The sequence below is a fragment of the Erpetoichthys calabaricus genome, chromosome 8 (genome assembly GCF_900747795.2).
Source record: "Erpetoichthys calabaricus chromosome 8, fErpCal1.3, whole genome shotgun sequence".
Taxonomy (NCBI): Eukaryota; Metazoa; Chordata; class Cladistia; order Polypteriformes; family Polypteridae; genus Erpetoichthys; species Erpetoichthys calabaricus.
This window is the reverse complement of record NC_041401.2, coordinates 1,562,473-1,577,209: the sequence shown is the minus strand read 5'-3', so window position 1 is coordinate 1,577,209 and position 14,737 is coordinate 1,562,473. Positions and strand designations below refer to the sequence as shown.

General features: G+C 55.6%; 2 protein-coding genes across 9 annotated transcripts in view; both read left to right on the top strand.

Annotated features, from left to right (window-relative positions):
- Positions 1–5,151, top strand: part of als2b (alsin Rho guanine nucleotide exchange factor ALS2 b) — a 52,413-nt gene extending 47,262 nt beyond the window's left edge. The window contains exons 25-34 of the mRNA XM_028806141.2: positions 2,141–2,305; positions 2,486–2,603; positions 2,680–2,837; positions 3,271–3,393; positions 3,475–3,651; positions 3,741–3,786; positions 3,940–4,001; positions 4,102–4,251; positions 4,332–4,428; positions 4,512–5,151. Of these exons, the coding sequence (XP_028661974.1) occupies positions 2,141–2,305; positions 2,486–2,603; positions 2,680–2,837; positions 3,271–3,393; positions 3,475–3,651; positions 3,741–3,786; positions 3,940–4,001; positions 4,102–4,251; positions 4,332–4,428; positions 4,512–4,550 (1,135 nt within the window). The 3' untranslated portion in view covers positions 4,551–5,151. The remainder of the gene's footprint in view (positions 1–2,140; positions 2,306–2,485; positions 2,604–2,679; positions 2,838–3,270; positions 3,394–3,474; positions 3,652–3,740; positions 3,787–3,939; positions 4,002–4,101; positions 4,252–4,331; positions 4,429–4,511) is intronic.
- Positions 5,152–5,556: 405 nt separating this feature from the next.
- Positions 5,557–13,530, top strand: LOC114655272 (MAGUK p55 subfamily member 4-like). 8 transcript variants are annotated; one of them, XM_051930457.1, is made up of 22 exons: positions 5,557–5,670; positions 6,308–6,448; positions 6,587–6,708; positions 6,789–6,866; positions 6,947–7,027; positions 7,111–7,242; positions 9,328–9,409; positions 9,504–9,589; positions 9,670–9,741; positions 9,824–10,020; positions 10,818–10,882; positions 11,182–11,199; positions 11,281–11,322; positions 11,405–11,425; positions 12,053–12,067; positions 12,157–12,198; positions 12,278–12,448; positions 12,543–12,623; positions 12,695–12,788; positions 12,866–12,974; positions 13,057–13,191; positions 13,276–13,530. In XM_051930457.1, the coding sequence occupies exons 2-22, from the start codon at positions 6,394–6,396 to the stop codon at positions 13,465–13,467; spliced, it is 1,890 nt and encodes a 629-aa protein (XP_051786417.1). In that variant the 5' UTR covers positions 5,557–5,670; positions 6,308–6,393; the 3' UTR covers positions 13,468–13,530. The 8 variants fall into 8 exon arrangements, with proteins under 8 accessions (XP_051786417.1, XP_051786416.1, XP_051786419.1 ...); XM_051930456.1 differs by having other exon boundaries at positions 11,402–11,425; XM_051930459.1 differs by lacking the exon at positions 12,053–12,067.
- Positions 13,531–14,737: the final 1,207 nt, after the last annotated feature.

Sequence of the window (14,737 nt, the reverse complement as noted above, 5' to 3'; positions counted from 1 at the left end):
GCTCTGGGTGGGGCTGTGTGAATGGCACCATGAGATGGCAAGGGGTCTTGAACTTGGGCTGCTGGATTACGTGGCAGCCTTCTTTGGGGCTGTGCTAATGGGGAACATCTCTCGTCTGTCGTTCTGGGCTCTCTCTCTTTCTCTGTGCCAGCCCCAATCCCCCCAAACCGGCCCATTTCCCTAACATCCTCTCATCCTACCTGAGACAGATGTGGAGACCTCAACTCAGGTTACTGAATGTCACAGTGGTCTAATGCACCACTGAACTAACATTCCGGTTGCTTACTGTGTGGTGCCAGCCTCTACCCATCCCATGTCATTTGCACCTTGCCCTCTCGTTTGCTTTAGCACAGTTGCCCATATGCCAACATACAGAAGGGAGAACTCCACGAGCCAATCAGACTTCAAACCCTTTTTTAGTGCCAGGCTCTCTGTTTGTGCTACTGGACAACATGCCAGCCTTCTCAGTGCCTGCCCTTCCCAAGTTAATCACCCCTTTCATGTCGCTCGTCCCTCTCAGAGGCCATTCTCAGCCTCTTTGTCATCCCAGGGCCTGAACTCGGGGTGCTGAGTGACACAGCCGGCTGCTTCGCTACTCCATTGACCAATCAGACTCATAACTGGGAGGGGCCTCATGTGTTTTGCTAAGTCCGCCTCTGCTGCATTCGCCCCTTCTCTTTTAGGCTCCACCCCTTCATGAGACAGTGGCAGGGTGTTTGAACTCGGGCTGCTGGGTGACTTAGCAGTCTGCCCTCACCACTCCATGAGCCAATCAGATTCATAACTGGGAGGGGCCGGGTCTGCCTCTGCCACATTCACTCCTCCCCTCTTGGTCACCACCCCTTACCATGATGCAGCAGCGGGGTCTGAACTTGGGCTGCTATATCTTGGGTGACACAGTAGTCTGCTTTACCACTGTGCTAAAGGAGAACTTGTGTCATCCAGTCGGGGTCCCAACTGCACTCTCGTGTATAACACCTGGGTCACTCTCCTCCACACCTCCCTTGTCATTTTTTTCTGATATGGCAGCAGCAGCCTGGCTTGAACCTTAGGCTTCTGGATGACACAGAGGTCTTCCTCACTACAGAGCTACAAGAGGACTCGGTCAGCCAATCAGATTACTGACTGTGAGGGGCATATTACGTAGTGCCAGGCTGACTCCATCTGTGCCCCACCCATGTCCCCCAGTTCTTCCCCCCCTCAGCCACTTGAACTTGAGCTGCTAGATGACCCAGTGGGCAGCTTCATCACTCTGCTGAGGGACAACTCTCAGCCAATGAGGTTACTAGCTGTATGAGACCACTTGTGTAGTGCCAGGGTCACTCTCTCAGCTTCCTGTGTCACTTGCCCCCTCCCTCTCCACTTCTGCTCCTTCTTGACACAACGGTGAAGCTTCAGTGCGGACTGCTGATTGACACAGTGGGCAGCTTCACTCCCAAACCCCAAACCATGCTGAAGAAAAACTTGTTCAGCCATTCAGGCTTCTAACTGCAAGGGGTCTCTTATGTAGTGCCAAGGACCCCCCTGCTCTAAGCTTGCCATTCGCCCCTTATCCTCTCAGCCTGTGCTCCTCCTCAAGGCAGTAGCAGGACTTGAACTCAGGTCACTGTTTGACACGGCTGCCAGCTTCTGCACTGTGCTAAAGCAGACCCCTATCAGCCCGTCAGATTTGCTCAATGTGTAGTGCCAGGCCCATTCACTCAGACTGTGCCCCTGCTGTGGTACTTGTCCCTTTCTCTGTCATTCACTTGAGCTCAGGTCACTGCATGAATGGCAGCCTGATGACCCACGTGCCACTGGTAGCTCTCCTTTAGCCAAGTGACACAGCAGGCTGCCATTGAGTCCTGCGCCCCAAATTTGATGGCCGCTGGCACTTTAGTGTGCCACTCTGAATCCACTCCCAAACAGAGAGGGTGGGCACTGTGACCCGATTGTTTCCTGTTTGCTAAACTAGAAAAGATTTGACTTTTGAGTCACAGGTCTTGGACCAGCCTGTATATGAGTGGACCCAAAAATAGAGGGATGATTCCCCTATGGTGGCAGTCCCCAAAGTCCAGATGCGAGTGTATGTGGAGTCCCCGGAGAGTTTGTGTACACCCACGGGCCACTCGACTTTCACTCCTTGTCTCCCCTCGAGCAGGAAATTGGGCACACTGGCAGTGCCTCCAGATGAGAAGTGGAAAGCCATCTTTGAGGAATGCTGGCATCACCTGGGCTGCGACCCCCCTGGACAAGGAGACATGTGGAAGGCCTGGGACAACATTGCAGTGGCGCTGACGGCCAGCAGGAGGCAGCACAAGGACAGGTAAGTGCGCATGCTGTGATCGATGTGCCAGAGAGAGCACACCAGGCTAATCTTAGTAATCCGGAGTGCCCTTCCCTGGAGAGGGGGGCACACTGGGGTCATTTTGCTAATCTGTAGCCGGGTGGGGGGAGGTCTTTGCCCCTTGAGTGACCTTTGAGATTTGCTTGTTTGTCCTGCCAGTCCAGAGCTGCTGAGCCGGTCTCATAACAAGACACTGGAGAGCCTTGAGGTCATTCCGCAGCACGTGGGCCCCATGACCTCCGAGAGGTACGATGGCATCCGCAAATACCTCATCAAGGTACGTGGTGACGGGCGAAGGGGGCAGCTGTGCCAACTGTCAGACCCCCACTCACACCCTGTTCCTTCTGTTGTAGGCTTGTGACACCCCTTTGCACCCACTGGGGCGCCTCCTGGAGACCCTCGTGGCTGTCTACAGAATGACCTATGTGGGTGTGGGTGCCAATCGGCGCCTGTTACAGCAGGCTGTGAGCGAGATCAAGTCCTACCTGAAGAGGATCTTTGAGCTGGTCAGGTAGGCACACCTTGGCTGGACTGACCGCAGTCTTCAGGGTGGTTAGCGGGATGTCAGATGGCACCACATTCCAGGCACAGTTCCCCATGCTGATGGTCATGGTCTGCTGAGATGCTCGGCTCCCCATAAGGCTAGAAGGCATAGGTGGCTGTGCCAAGGGCAATAGGCTCTTGAGTGGTGCCCCCAATTCAGCATTTTTTGGTAGTCTGTGGCTTCGGGACAAAATGTGGACAACACCTGAGATCTTCAAGCCGATGGTCAGGTAGACTGGCGTGTGGCTCCCCCTACAGGCCCTCGATCTCTGAGAGCCTGTTTGTTGCAGCACACGTATGGTGGCATGATTGTCCCTTTGGATGTCTGTCTGCCACCTCAGGGGGAGAAGCTGGACCAAAGTGACCCCTCGTTATGCCAGTGACTGATTTCTTGTTTCTAGGTTCCTCTTCCCAGACCTTCCTGAAGAGGGCAGCACAATTCCAGATGCTGGCACAGCAGCCACTGAACAGACAGCCCGCAGTGAAAACGTGCTAGGGTCCAGACCAGGCACCCCTTTGCCCGGGTGGGTACTGCCGCTCTCAAGAATCTAATTGGCTCTTTGCCCTGTGACATGGGTGACTGATGGGAGGCTCTTTGTTTTCAGTCGGCTGGTCAGCTGCTCAGGCCTCCTGCTGCCCGTTCTTTTGCCCCGTCTTTACCCCCCTCTCTTTACCCTCTACGCCCTGGACAATGAGAGAGATGAGGATGTCTACTGGGAGTGCGTCCTGCGGCTCAACAAGCAGCCCGACCTGGCACTGCTCGGCTTTCTGGGGGTCCAGCAGTAAGTGGGGCTCTCTGTGTGAATATGTGTGTGTGTGTGTGTGCGGTGGGCACTTCAGCAAGCCTATAAGCCCCTCTGCTGTCTTCTAGGAAGTTCTGGCCCGATGCCATCTGCATATTTGGTGAGAGGAAACAGGTAAGTGTCGCCCCCTGCTGGAGGATCACACAGCTCAACAAGTGTGGAGCAACGGGTCAGCCAGATGGACTTGTCCGTCCATCTTGCTGCTCACTTTCTACTGAAGGTCTCGCTATGTTGTGCCCACCTTCTGATCTGCTCCTGTCCCACCAGGTCCTCCAGAGCACCAAGGACCAGTGTTTCTCATTGGCCGTGGAGTGTCTGCAGCAGATCAGGTGTGGTGTGATGTGGTTGAGCTTCTGGGTGGCTGGGTGAGTGGATGGATGGGGTGTTCTGAATGGCTAGTCGCTGACCTCTGACCTTTGGCCTTTGCAGCACCACCTTCACCCCCTCAGACAAGCTGCACGTCATCCAGCAGACCTTTGAGGAGATCACCCAGGAAGTGCTGGCTCTGCTCAAGGAAGACTTCCTGTGGTCGATGGATGACCTCTTCCCCGTGTTCTTGTATGTCGTCCTCCGAGCGCGGTAAGCAGCAGCGGAGGTGGGGGGTGTCAGAAATGACCGTCCCTCTCTGCTGCACCCCTTAATGTCTTTTCTGCCCTCAGTATTAGAAACCTGGGCTCCGAGGTGCACCTCATCGAGGACTTGATGGATCCTTGTGTGCAGCATGGGGAGCAGGGCATCATGTTCACCACTTTGAAGGTGTGTAACACCCCCTTGTGGACGGTCCTCTGGTCCCCCGTTCGGCACACTTGACCGAGTGTCCATCTCTGTCTTGTCCGCAGGCCTGCTACTATCAGATTCAGCAGGAGAAGCTCATGTGAGGCTGGAGGCCACCGCTGCTGGTTGTCCTCGCTGTGGTGCTGAAGGACAAACTGGAGTGATTGGGACATTCAGTTGAACTGACGTGTGTGTGACTGGGGACACTTGGGGGGTTGGGGGGAGCGGTCAGTCGGTCACGTGTGGCTTCTCTCAGCTGCAGATCCAAGATGAGTGACCAGTCAGTGGACAGTGGGGGCAGTTACTGTTACCTGATGGCTGGGACTACACATGTGTCACTGTGTCCTCGTCACTCGGAGGAGATGACCGCCCCATCAGGACATGAATGGGTCAGCAGGCAGCTTGCTCCTTCTTTGGTGGACTTCCTGCTCTCTCATGGGGAGGCAGCTGCACTCTGCTGGGGATCCATTTTCCTCGAGATACCAGTGTGGGGGCTGCTGTCTGTTGGTCAAGTTGGCAGCCCACACTGTTGGACAGTTTGGGGCTCAGTCCTCGTGACGACCTGAGGTGGACGCTGTCTTGGGGGCTTACTTTCTTTTTCAGTGTTTACAATGTGGGGCGCCTTGACCCGACTGACCACTACTGTCTCACAGCCGGACTTCACGCTGGTCAGTGTGAAGCGGCCGCAATAAACGCCTGGATACTAATGCTCGATTCTTGTTGGTGGTCTTTTCCATGTAGTGGTCACCTGGTGCGTGTCGGGGGGGGGAGGGGGGGTCACTTAGTGATCCATTCAAAAGGTGCCACAATTTGGCCACACAGTCCGTGTCCTTTCTGTTTGACATGTCTGTAGTGTCCACACCCTGGGTGCCCAGTTTGCACCTCAGGCTCAACTGCATTTTAAAAGAGGCGTGTCACCGGACCCCTTCCGAGTGCCCACACCCTGGTACCCCATCTCACCTGGCACTGAGGTAGATGGCAACGATCAGACATGACTGCTTTAAGGGCGCCATACTTGAGTAATGGGGCGTCCAGTCTGTGTTGTCATGGCGACAGAGGGGTTAAGGCGGCTCTGGCAGATTAGAGGGGATCTGTTGGGATTAGCCCGCCTCTGGGGGAGGGGGAGGGTCTTGGACATACAGGTCGTTGGCTCGGATGAGTCGAAGGGTCTGGCTGCAGCGGCCACAGGTGGGACATCTGGACTTGGGCCAGCCGGTCTCTCTGGTAAGTTAAATAATGCTGGGGGGGTTATTGCTGGCATTTAGGGTGGGTGACCTCTGGCAGTGCCCGTTACTATGCCACCTTCTAGTCGAGTGGATATCCCCTCGAGGATCTGTGATTGTGCTGTCAGAATGCAGATGGTGTGTTCCGAATGACTTTTGCCAATGGGTGCCAGTCCACCTGCCAGAATGCCAAGGCTTTTTGTCCATTCCCTTTCTCAGCACAGTCGAGTCCTACTGGTCTGAAGTAGCCTTGACACCATTAGTGGAAACTTGGCAGTCAGCTTTCTGGTGGCACTCCCTTCTCTGCCCTACCGCCCACTGTGACCTTTTTATCCTGAGGTGACTTGAGCTGCGCCTGCAGCTCTGAGAAGGGCCAGGAAGTGGCAGTAGAGTCCCTAAGGATCACTGAAGTGTTTTGAACCCTTGGCACACTGCTAGGTGTAGAGGTGGCAGTGGGGTTGGCACCCCATTATGGGTTTGTTCCCAGCTTTTAATGCTGGGATTGGCACTGTGACCCTCTGTGGGACATGCAGGCTGTAAAGTGAATGGATGAAGTGGTGGCCATCGGCCATCAAAGAGGGCGGACACCTGAAGGTGACCAGTGACTGACACTTTCTTGTATACAGCGCCTTTTGCAGCACACACACATTTGCCAGGTTGGTGTCCTGTTAGCCCACCCAGCTGACCCGTCCTTGTCCTCGCCGCTCTCTCCTCGGCCACAAGAATGAGACAATCCTCCCGTCTGGACGTGGCACCTGCACTGTCGCTGTGTGACAATGGTAAGTGACCGGCCTTCTGTGCCCCCCTCCCCGATAGTCCAACTCCTGAGTGCCTGCTAGATGTCTACTGTGCTCCCTTCCCTGACCCATCAGCATTGTAGTCAGTCTTGGCTTTCTGATGCCCACCTGTCTGTCCAGGTCTGTCCCAAATCCTGGCCATGGTGGTGGAGGAGGTCCGTCAGTCGGTCAACCGTGACATAAACGGGGCAGCCCTGCTCTACAGCCTGCTCAATGCCCCCTGGCTTCGGTCCTTGCTCAAGGTAACCTCACACCGATGCCCGCCGCTTGCCCCTTCTGATCGCCAGCTGGGCTGCTGACTGAACGTCTGTCCCCTGTGCAGGTCTACGAGTGTCTGCAGCTGCACCTGACAACGAGACCTCCGGCTGTCCTGAATGCTGCCCTGCCGCTCACACGGGAGGTAAGGGGGACCTCTGCTGGCTGTCCGTGCTCGGTGCGCCCGCCTGTGAGCCCCATGTTAAACTGCTCTTGTTGTGCCAGGTGGTTATGGACCTGAGGCTGGTGCCCACATCGCCCGACGTCCGAGAGCTTCAGAGGCTGCTGATGAGTCCACACCTGCAGGTTGGTCTGGGCCGGTGGGGGGCACCACATGGTCAACTTGGTGGACCCCTACTTACAGTAGACTCTCTCTTCTGTTCATGCAGGCGCTGCTTTCAGCCCACGACATGGTGGCACAGAAAGACTATGAGCCCGTCCTGCCACCCTTACCGGGCAACCTGCCAGAGGACGAGGAGGCCATGAGGATTGTGTGTCTTGTGAAGAACAAGCAGCCTCTGGTGAGGAAGATGGCATACAAGAGGTCTATGGTGGTGGGGCAGAGTGGGTGGGAAGTGCAGTACCGCTCAGTCTTCATGATAAGGGGGGGATGACTTGGGGGTCATTTGGGGTAGATTGGGTGGGGGCGGGCTGGCTTGACTGAGAAGGACAATCTGCAAGTTGATGGCCAGTTAAATTGGGGAGCAAGTGACTGTGGCATGGCACACGTGGAGGCCATGCCTTAGCTGCGAGGGGATGCCGGCGGTGACTTCCATTAGCTGTGCCCTTGGGCACTACTGGATGTCACTGCTGCTGGCAGCCATACCAACAGCAAACGTGTCACTTAAAGACCAGGATGGCGCGGAGGTGGCGCTTGGGTGCCAAGGGCTAACCGTGTCTGTTCTGCGAAGAAGAACTTGCAGACTCTGAAGAAGCGATGGAGGGACCTGAAGAAGAAGACCAAGCAGAAGCTGGGAGTCTCCAAGAAGCTGCCTGAGGTGGACGGGGTCTCCAGCTGCAACTATGGCCATCGACAGCAGGGGGCGTCACTACAGGGCGCCGGTGTGGACACGTCTGATGGCGCTCTGCCCGCTGGTGAGTTCAGTACTGAGACCTCCTTACAGCTGACATAGAAGTGACCCCTTGGAGTGAGCAGTGCTGCCCATAGGTGACCCTAGACTTAGGCAACCTACTCCAAAGGTCACCCCAGGGAGGGGTGTGCTGGGGGGGGGGTGACCCATTCTAGGACTAACTTCAGTGTAGAATCCTGCCCCAAAGGTGGCACCCAGCAGTGACCTCTGAGCCAGAAGTGGCTTGACTGTGGCTTGGGGTGGCACACACCCATACTGAGTACCCACCGGTGGTCACTTGACGTTTGAGCCCCCGAGTAGCCAGCGGACACAAATGCTGACTTTTTTTTTTTTTTTTTTTTAACTTTTGAGATGACACAAGTGCCATTGATGAAGACTATGGACCCTGTGGCCATTCTGATGTGAGACGTGGCACGAGATGGGCACCGTATCCACCACCTGTACCCGCTCTGGCATACGAGTCCCCCAGCTGTGGCCGGAGGTGCTGGCCAGTAGACCACCAGCAGGCGGCTGGGAGACTGAGGGCCAGTTCTCTGCCTCTGAGCCTGGAGGACCTCCAGTCCACCACATCATCAGTGGCCAGCGCTGCAGAGTGGACCCCCTGTGACATGAAGCTCCTGGGTCAGAAGGTCCTCTCCGCCACTGAGATGATGGCCGAGAACATCCAGGAGAACACGCAGGCCCTCCGGCTGCTCGTCGATGTCTTGCAGCGGATGCAGGGGCTGCTGCTGGAGACTGAACCTGCCCCCTCGCCCACCACTCCCATGGGCACTGTGCCACCCCAAGCTGGCTTTCGAGATGAAGAGCGGCCTGCAGGAACGGAGCAGCTGGCCAATGGCCTGACCACACCAAGCCCTGAGGAGTGGCAAGCATCAGACTTGCTGACGGATACAAACATGTGACCCCAACACCCACCCCTTACCCCCATGAGAACGGAGCGGAGGAGCACACAGGCCACTAGGTGGCACTTAACTGTGACGTTCATCAGTGGTGCTGTGAGTGCCTCAGGTGGGCAGTGCCTGCTCTCTGGTGGTACAGACCTTATTACAGTTTACTGAGCCCGGAATGCTTAACGTAATGCCAAGTGAAACAAGGGCATCATGGAGAGGTGGAGTGCCCATGTGCCAATGAAGCCTTCCCCCTGTGTCTGCTTGGGGAGTACCAGCTGCATACCCAGATGTCCCTGCAGTTGGCCCAGATGCCAACTTGTCACTTAATGGCATACAGCTGCCTACTCTGCCGGTCACACACCCCCAATGCTGTCACTGTGTGCGGTATGATGGGTTCACTGGACACAGTGTCCACGGCGGGCACTGCCTGGTGGTCATCATGTGGCATTGACCTTTCCTCTGTCTTGCAGTGTGGCCCTCTTGACCCAGGGGACACCTCGAGATGTCACTTGAAGTGTCCCAGCACTCATTATCAGGCCCTTGCTCTAAGCTGTGATGGCAGAGCTGTGCCCATAGGGGTCCCACTTTGAGAAAGTCATCCGTGTGCCACCCTTTCCCATCACAGGGTGCTACAATCAAGAGAAACGAGGTGACAGGGGATATCGTGGTTGCCCGGATCATCCATGGGGGTCTGGCAGATCGGAGCGGTAAGGCAGTACACGTTTGGCACGTGCCGGTCATTCCTTGTCCATTGCCTCCCCCCAAGGTGTATCATGGCTGAGCTCTCCTTTCTCCCCCCAGGGCTGCTACACGCTGGAGACACACTGGTGGAAGTGAATGGCATCGGCGTGGATGGCTTGGACCCCGAGGAGGTCATCCAGATCCTGGTGCGTACGTCTGGTTGGGTCACAGAACTGGACAGCCTCCAGCAGGAATGGATGTTAACCCCTCTGTCTCTCCTCTCAAGGCCCAGTCTCAGGGAACCATAGTCTTCAAGCTCATCCCCATCTCTGACTGCCCGGTTTCCAGTCAGACTATGGTGAGGGTGCCAACCATACCACCTGGTCATCGACTGGCTGGCTGGCATGGGACGTTCTGACACTGCTGTCCACTCTTGACAGCTATACGTGCGGGCCATGGCCAGCTACTGCCCCCAGCAGGACCCTGCTATCCCCTGTGCCGACGCTGGAGTGCCCTTCCGTAAAGGGGACATTCTGGAGGTGGTGGACCAGACGGACATGTTATGGTGGCAGGCCAGGAAGTTGTCGGACCACTCGACTTGCGCGGGCCTCATCCCATCCAGCAACCTTCTGCGCAGGTAAGGCCTGGTGTCTGGAAGGGTGGGGGGAGGGGGGGGTGATTTGGGAGTCCTTTGCTTTGCAGTGCCCCCAATCCGGAACATGCCATGATGCCACTGTCACCTAAGTGCCACTACCCCGATGCTCACTGGGTGGAGAATCTGGAGCAGCACTTCAATCGCCACTAGGTGGTACAAAGGAGTTTGGTGAGATCTGGAAGTGCAGGAGATCAGAACAGCATACCCACTCTAGAACCCTGATGCCAGCAGATCTGAGGCACTGGGCTCATTGAGTCAGAGTTCTGGAATCCCACAGAAACTTCTAGAGTCTTGAGACCAGACGAGGTTCTAGAACTGTGTGGCGTATAGTCTGGGATCAGGTGGTCTACCAGAGCAGATGTGACTCTAGAGCTGCATGGGGTGCTCAAGTTCTGGAATGCTAGGTTTATTTGCTGTGTTCCCAGCTGCCCTTGGCTCTAGAGTGCTAGTTTTTGTGTGTGTGTGTGTGTGTGTGTGTGTGTGTGTGTGTGTGTAGAGCTTCAGACACAGTCCAGAACTCCACAGGATCCAGATTAAAAAACAACACATGGTGGAAAAGTCTAGAACAAAATGGGCTGCTCTAGAACCCCATAACCAGACTGCCCCACGAGCTTCAAAGATTATCAGATCCTTACCCAGGTGGCGTTCCCTACGTTATAATTTTAGAGCTTTGTAGGTTAATTGATATTTAGCGCTTGGCACATGATCTAGAACCCTGCACCCACCCCACATCAACGGGGTGCCCGCTGTCTACTCACCAGTCTTGTTTTTGCCCTCAGAAAGCAGCGCGAGTTCTGGTGGTCTCAGCCGTTACAGCCGCACACGTGCATGAAAAGCAGCAGCCGTAAGTGATGCCATATGCTCTGCCATGCCGTCCTGCATCCTCTGCCCTGATGCCTGCTGTACATAGGGCACTTACTGTCCTCGCTGTAGCGCTTTCCACCCCCAGTTGCTGCTGTGCCTCCTCAATCCTGTCCTGGTTTCTAAGTTTTGAGGGTTTTAGAGATTCTCAAACTCCCCTTCCTCACCTTGCCTTGGGGGGGCTTCAGTGTCCCAGGTGGTGAAGTTGAGTTTGGGGACAAGCAGACACTTGGATGACTCCTCCTGTCTCTTCTTTTTGTCTGTGCTGCCAACCTCATCCAGTCAGCCCAGTGGAAGAAGGTAGGTGGGGTGCTGGCGGCAAGTGTGTGTGCCATTGAGTGCCACTCTCAGTGCCACTCATGTGCCTCTCCTCTCTTCCAGAAGATGACACCCTGCCCATCGATGAGAGATGCGTAGAGACAGGTAAAGCGGCATGGGTGGCACAGAGTGATGGCACTTGAGTCAAGAGTGCAGGCCTCACCTGTGGCTTGTTTTGTTTCAGCAGATGAAGAAGCCTTTGAATCCGGTAAGTGAGTGCGGCTTGAACTGCGAGTGTGTGTGTGTGTGTGTGTGTGTGTGTGTGTGTGTGTGTGCGCTTGTGTGGACGTCTGCTGGCACAGTGGGCCAGTCAGTGACAGTGAGTGCTTGTGCTCCACGTTCACGTCGACTGGCCATGTCGTGTGTGTCTGCGCAGTGCCACCTAAACGAGCCCTGGCGTGACACAGCTAGTCTTCGTGTGTCTATGTGGCACTTTTTCAAAGATGAGTGTACAGGTGTGTGTCCTGTGTGACGTGACATGGCCAGTTGGCGCACACACACATCATTATTTGTGTGTGGCGACCATCTCGAGTGTGTGTGCTTAGCGCTGGCATGATGTTGCCAGTCAGCCCGAGTGTCGTGTGTGTGATTTTATGTGCGTGTCTTCGCTGCCCACACCGCCTTGTTGGCTGCCCACCCAGTGGCTTGGGACTTATTGGTAACAATGGCAGAGGATGACGATGACGTTAATATTACCATGGAGCCCTCCATTCAGATTGAGGAGGTCAGTTGAGTGGGGGACACCAGTGAGTAGCACTTAGTTGGGGGTCTAGGCCGACCCCTCTTCACTCTTGTCCTTCTCTCCTTCATGCTGTGCCACCTGCGGTCCTTCAAGAGGAGCTCCAAGAAGGTGTGTGCCCCTCTGCTTGCTTGTGTGCCCCTCTGCTCGCACGTCTGCATTGTCTTATGTTGCCATCTCATCCTCTCTTTGTGCTGCAGAAGATGACGAGTTTAACGGATTCAATCGCGGAGTCTACATCGGTAGGTATCTGCTGGCCCGTAAAGCCCCCCGTCTACCCCACCTGAACGCCGTGTCACATGGTGTCCTAATGTCCCTCAGCTGGATTCCACCGGAGCTTCCGTCTCTGCCGCAGGAAATCCCAGAGCAACCACCAGCCCTGCTACGTCCGCTGCCCGGCCAGCTGCTACAGTGCCATGGCATCACCGTATGAGGAGGTGGTCCGGTACCAGCGGCACCCCGAAGACCGATATCGGCTCATTGTGCTCATGGGTCAGTCCGCGTGGCCTTGTGGTGGGTGAGTATGCCGATGTGGTTGGGTGGTCTCCACTCGGCTTGACCCCCACTCTCCCTCTTCTGCTCGCAGGGCCGTCCGGCGTGGGTGTGAACGAGCTGCGGAGACGGCTCATCGAAATCAACCCCCAAATGTTCCAGGGCCCCGTTCCACGTAAGTGACGCCTCGCCTTCACGTATGCCACCTTTGCCCGGCCGGCTGATGACTCTTAGTTCCCCCCGCAGATACAACTCGCCCGCCTAAGAGTTACGAAGAGGTGGGAAGGGAGTACCACTTTGTGCCCAGGGAGACGTTTGAGCAGATGGTCTACAATCACAGGTAACCATGGCGATGAGCCCTCTGCCATAGCCATGGGTCCTTGGCCACACGACAAAAGATGGCATCTCTCTTGGCAGGTTCCTCGAGTTTGGCCAATACAAAGGTAACTGGTATGGGACCAGCGTGGAGGCGGTGAAGGTGGTCCTGGACAGCAGGAAGATCTGCGTCATTGACCTGGAGCCGCAGGTAAGCGTCCCACTGAGAGGTCAGAGGTCATGCAGCGATGACCAGCCTGGCAGCACCCACGTCCATCTGTCTGCCCCCCCAGGTGATCCAAGGCATGCGGACCCACGAGCTCAAGCCCTACATCATCTTCATCAAGCCCCCCAGCATCAGCCAAATGAGGCAGACGAGGAGGAGTGCCCGAATCGTCACAGAGTATTACACCCACCGGCCCTTCAAGGTGAGTTGGGCTAAAGGTGGTTTGGGGGCGGGGGGTTCTGCTCCTGCTCCCCTCCTCACCCACTGCTGGCCCCCTGTCTCTCAGGAGGAAGACCTGCAGGAGATGGAGGAAGCGGCCAGGTGGACAGAGAGCCAGTACTGCCAGTTCTTTGACCACGTCATTGTCAACGAGACCCTGCAGGATGCCTGCGTGCACCTCCTCACTGCTGTCCGCCGGGCACAGGATGAGCCGCAGTGGGTGCCCGCCTCATGGCTACGGCCTGAGTCTCAGTCGTGACTCGTCCCACCCCTGGCGTCCCCTCTGACTGTCTGGTAGACAATAAAGGAAAGAGCAGAGTGACCAATGTGCCTGTGCTTCTTCAGAGGGACTTGGGTTAGTGGGGTGGTCACCACATCGCTCCGTCACAGTCATTGAGGGCAGGGTGGCACAGGACAGGAGTTGAGGGACAGAGAAATGGTTTTAGCTTATGGCCTGTGGGCACAGCCTGGCATATAACAAGACTCATTCATTCTCTGGGCAGCTCCCACTGATGTGAGAGGAGTTTAAAGGTGCCAGTCAAATTACTGGGCACATCTTGTGGAATCTTGAGTGTGCCAATGGAAAATGTTTATAGCATGATAGAATGATGATTTCTATTTCATAGCCTTGACTGACAAGTGGTCAGTGGCATGAGAGGGTCACCTCTCTGACTGGCTGCATCATTCAGCTGGACATTCACCAGGGACATCCTTCTGCCACCTATGCGGCTGGCACAATGCCCAGGCTGGACGAAGATTGAGCTGGCTGCTGTTTAACCATGCATTCCTCTGCTGTAAGGTGCTCATTCTGGTGGGGTGCAGGGGTAGCCCCCCCATTCTAGAAGCCAGCCAGTCCCAGTTCCCCCTTAACGCAGCACACATTTTGAAATAACCCAAAGGTGGCCATCGTGTTTCCATTTGCTAAAACCAAAATGTCACTGAACTGAGCATCGCTGGCGGTTTACACAACTGAGCGCCCCCTACGACTGGAGGGAAAAATTCTTAAAAGTGAAATAAATGCACCAAACAAGCCACTGGGGGCAGATGGCATCACTTAACATGTCCAAAGGAGCAGACCCTCCAAGACGACGGAGCACTGGACACGTTCAGAGAGACTTGCAGCTAAAAGACGGCATCTGGAGCCCACGCTGCCAGCTAACCAGGCAAGTGAAGGGGGTGCAGCAAAGCCACACTGGGGTGTAGGGTGTCAGTTAGCCACAGGAATGATTGGGGGGGGGGGGGGGGGAGAGAGGATAATTATATGTTGTGGACCACTCCAGTCTAAAAGCTTCTGAGTCATCAGGGGTGATGTTAAAAGTGGTGAGCAGCAGGGGGCAGCACTGGGGGCTAATGCCGAGAAGAACAGAAAGACGACAGACAAAGACGGCCGAATCGTCACAAAGGGAACTGGACGGCACACCGGCGTGGACACATTTGAGGGGCAGGTGAAATTTAATGGAACTGAAAGTAAAGGATTACAGGTAGAAAATAAAAACGGGACATCTAAATACACGACGGGAGGTCTAAGC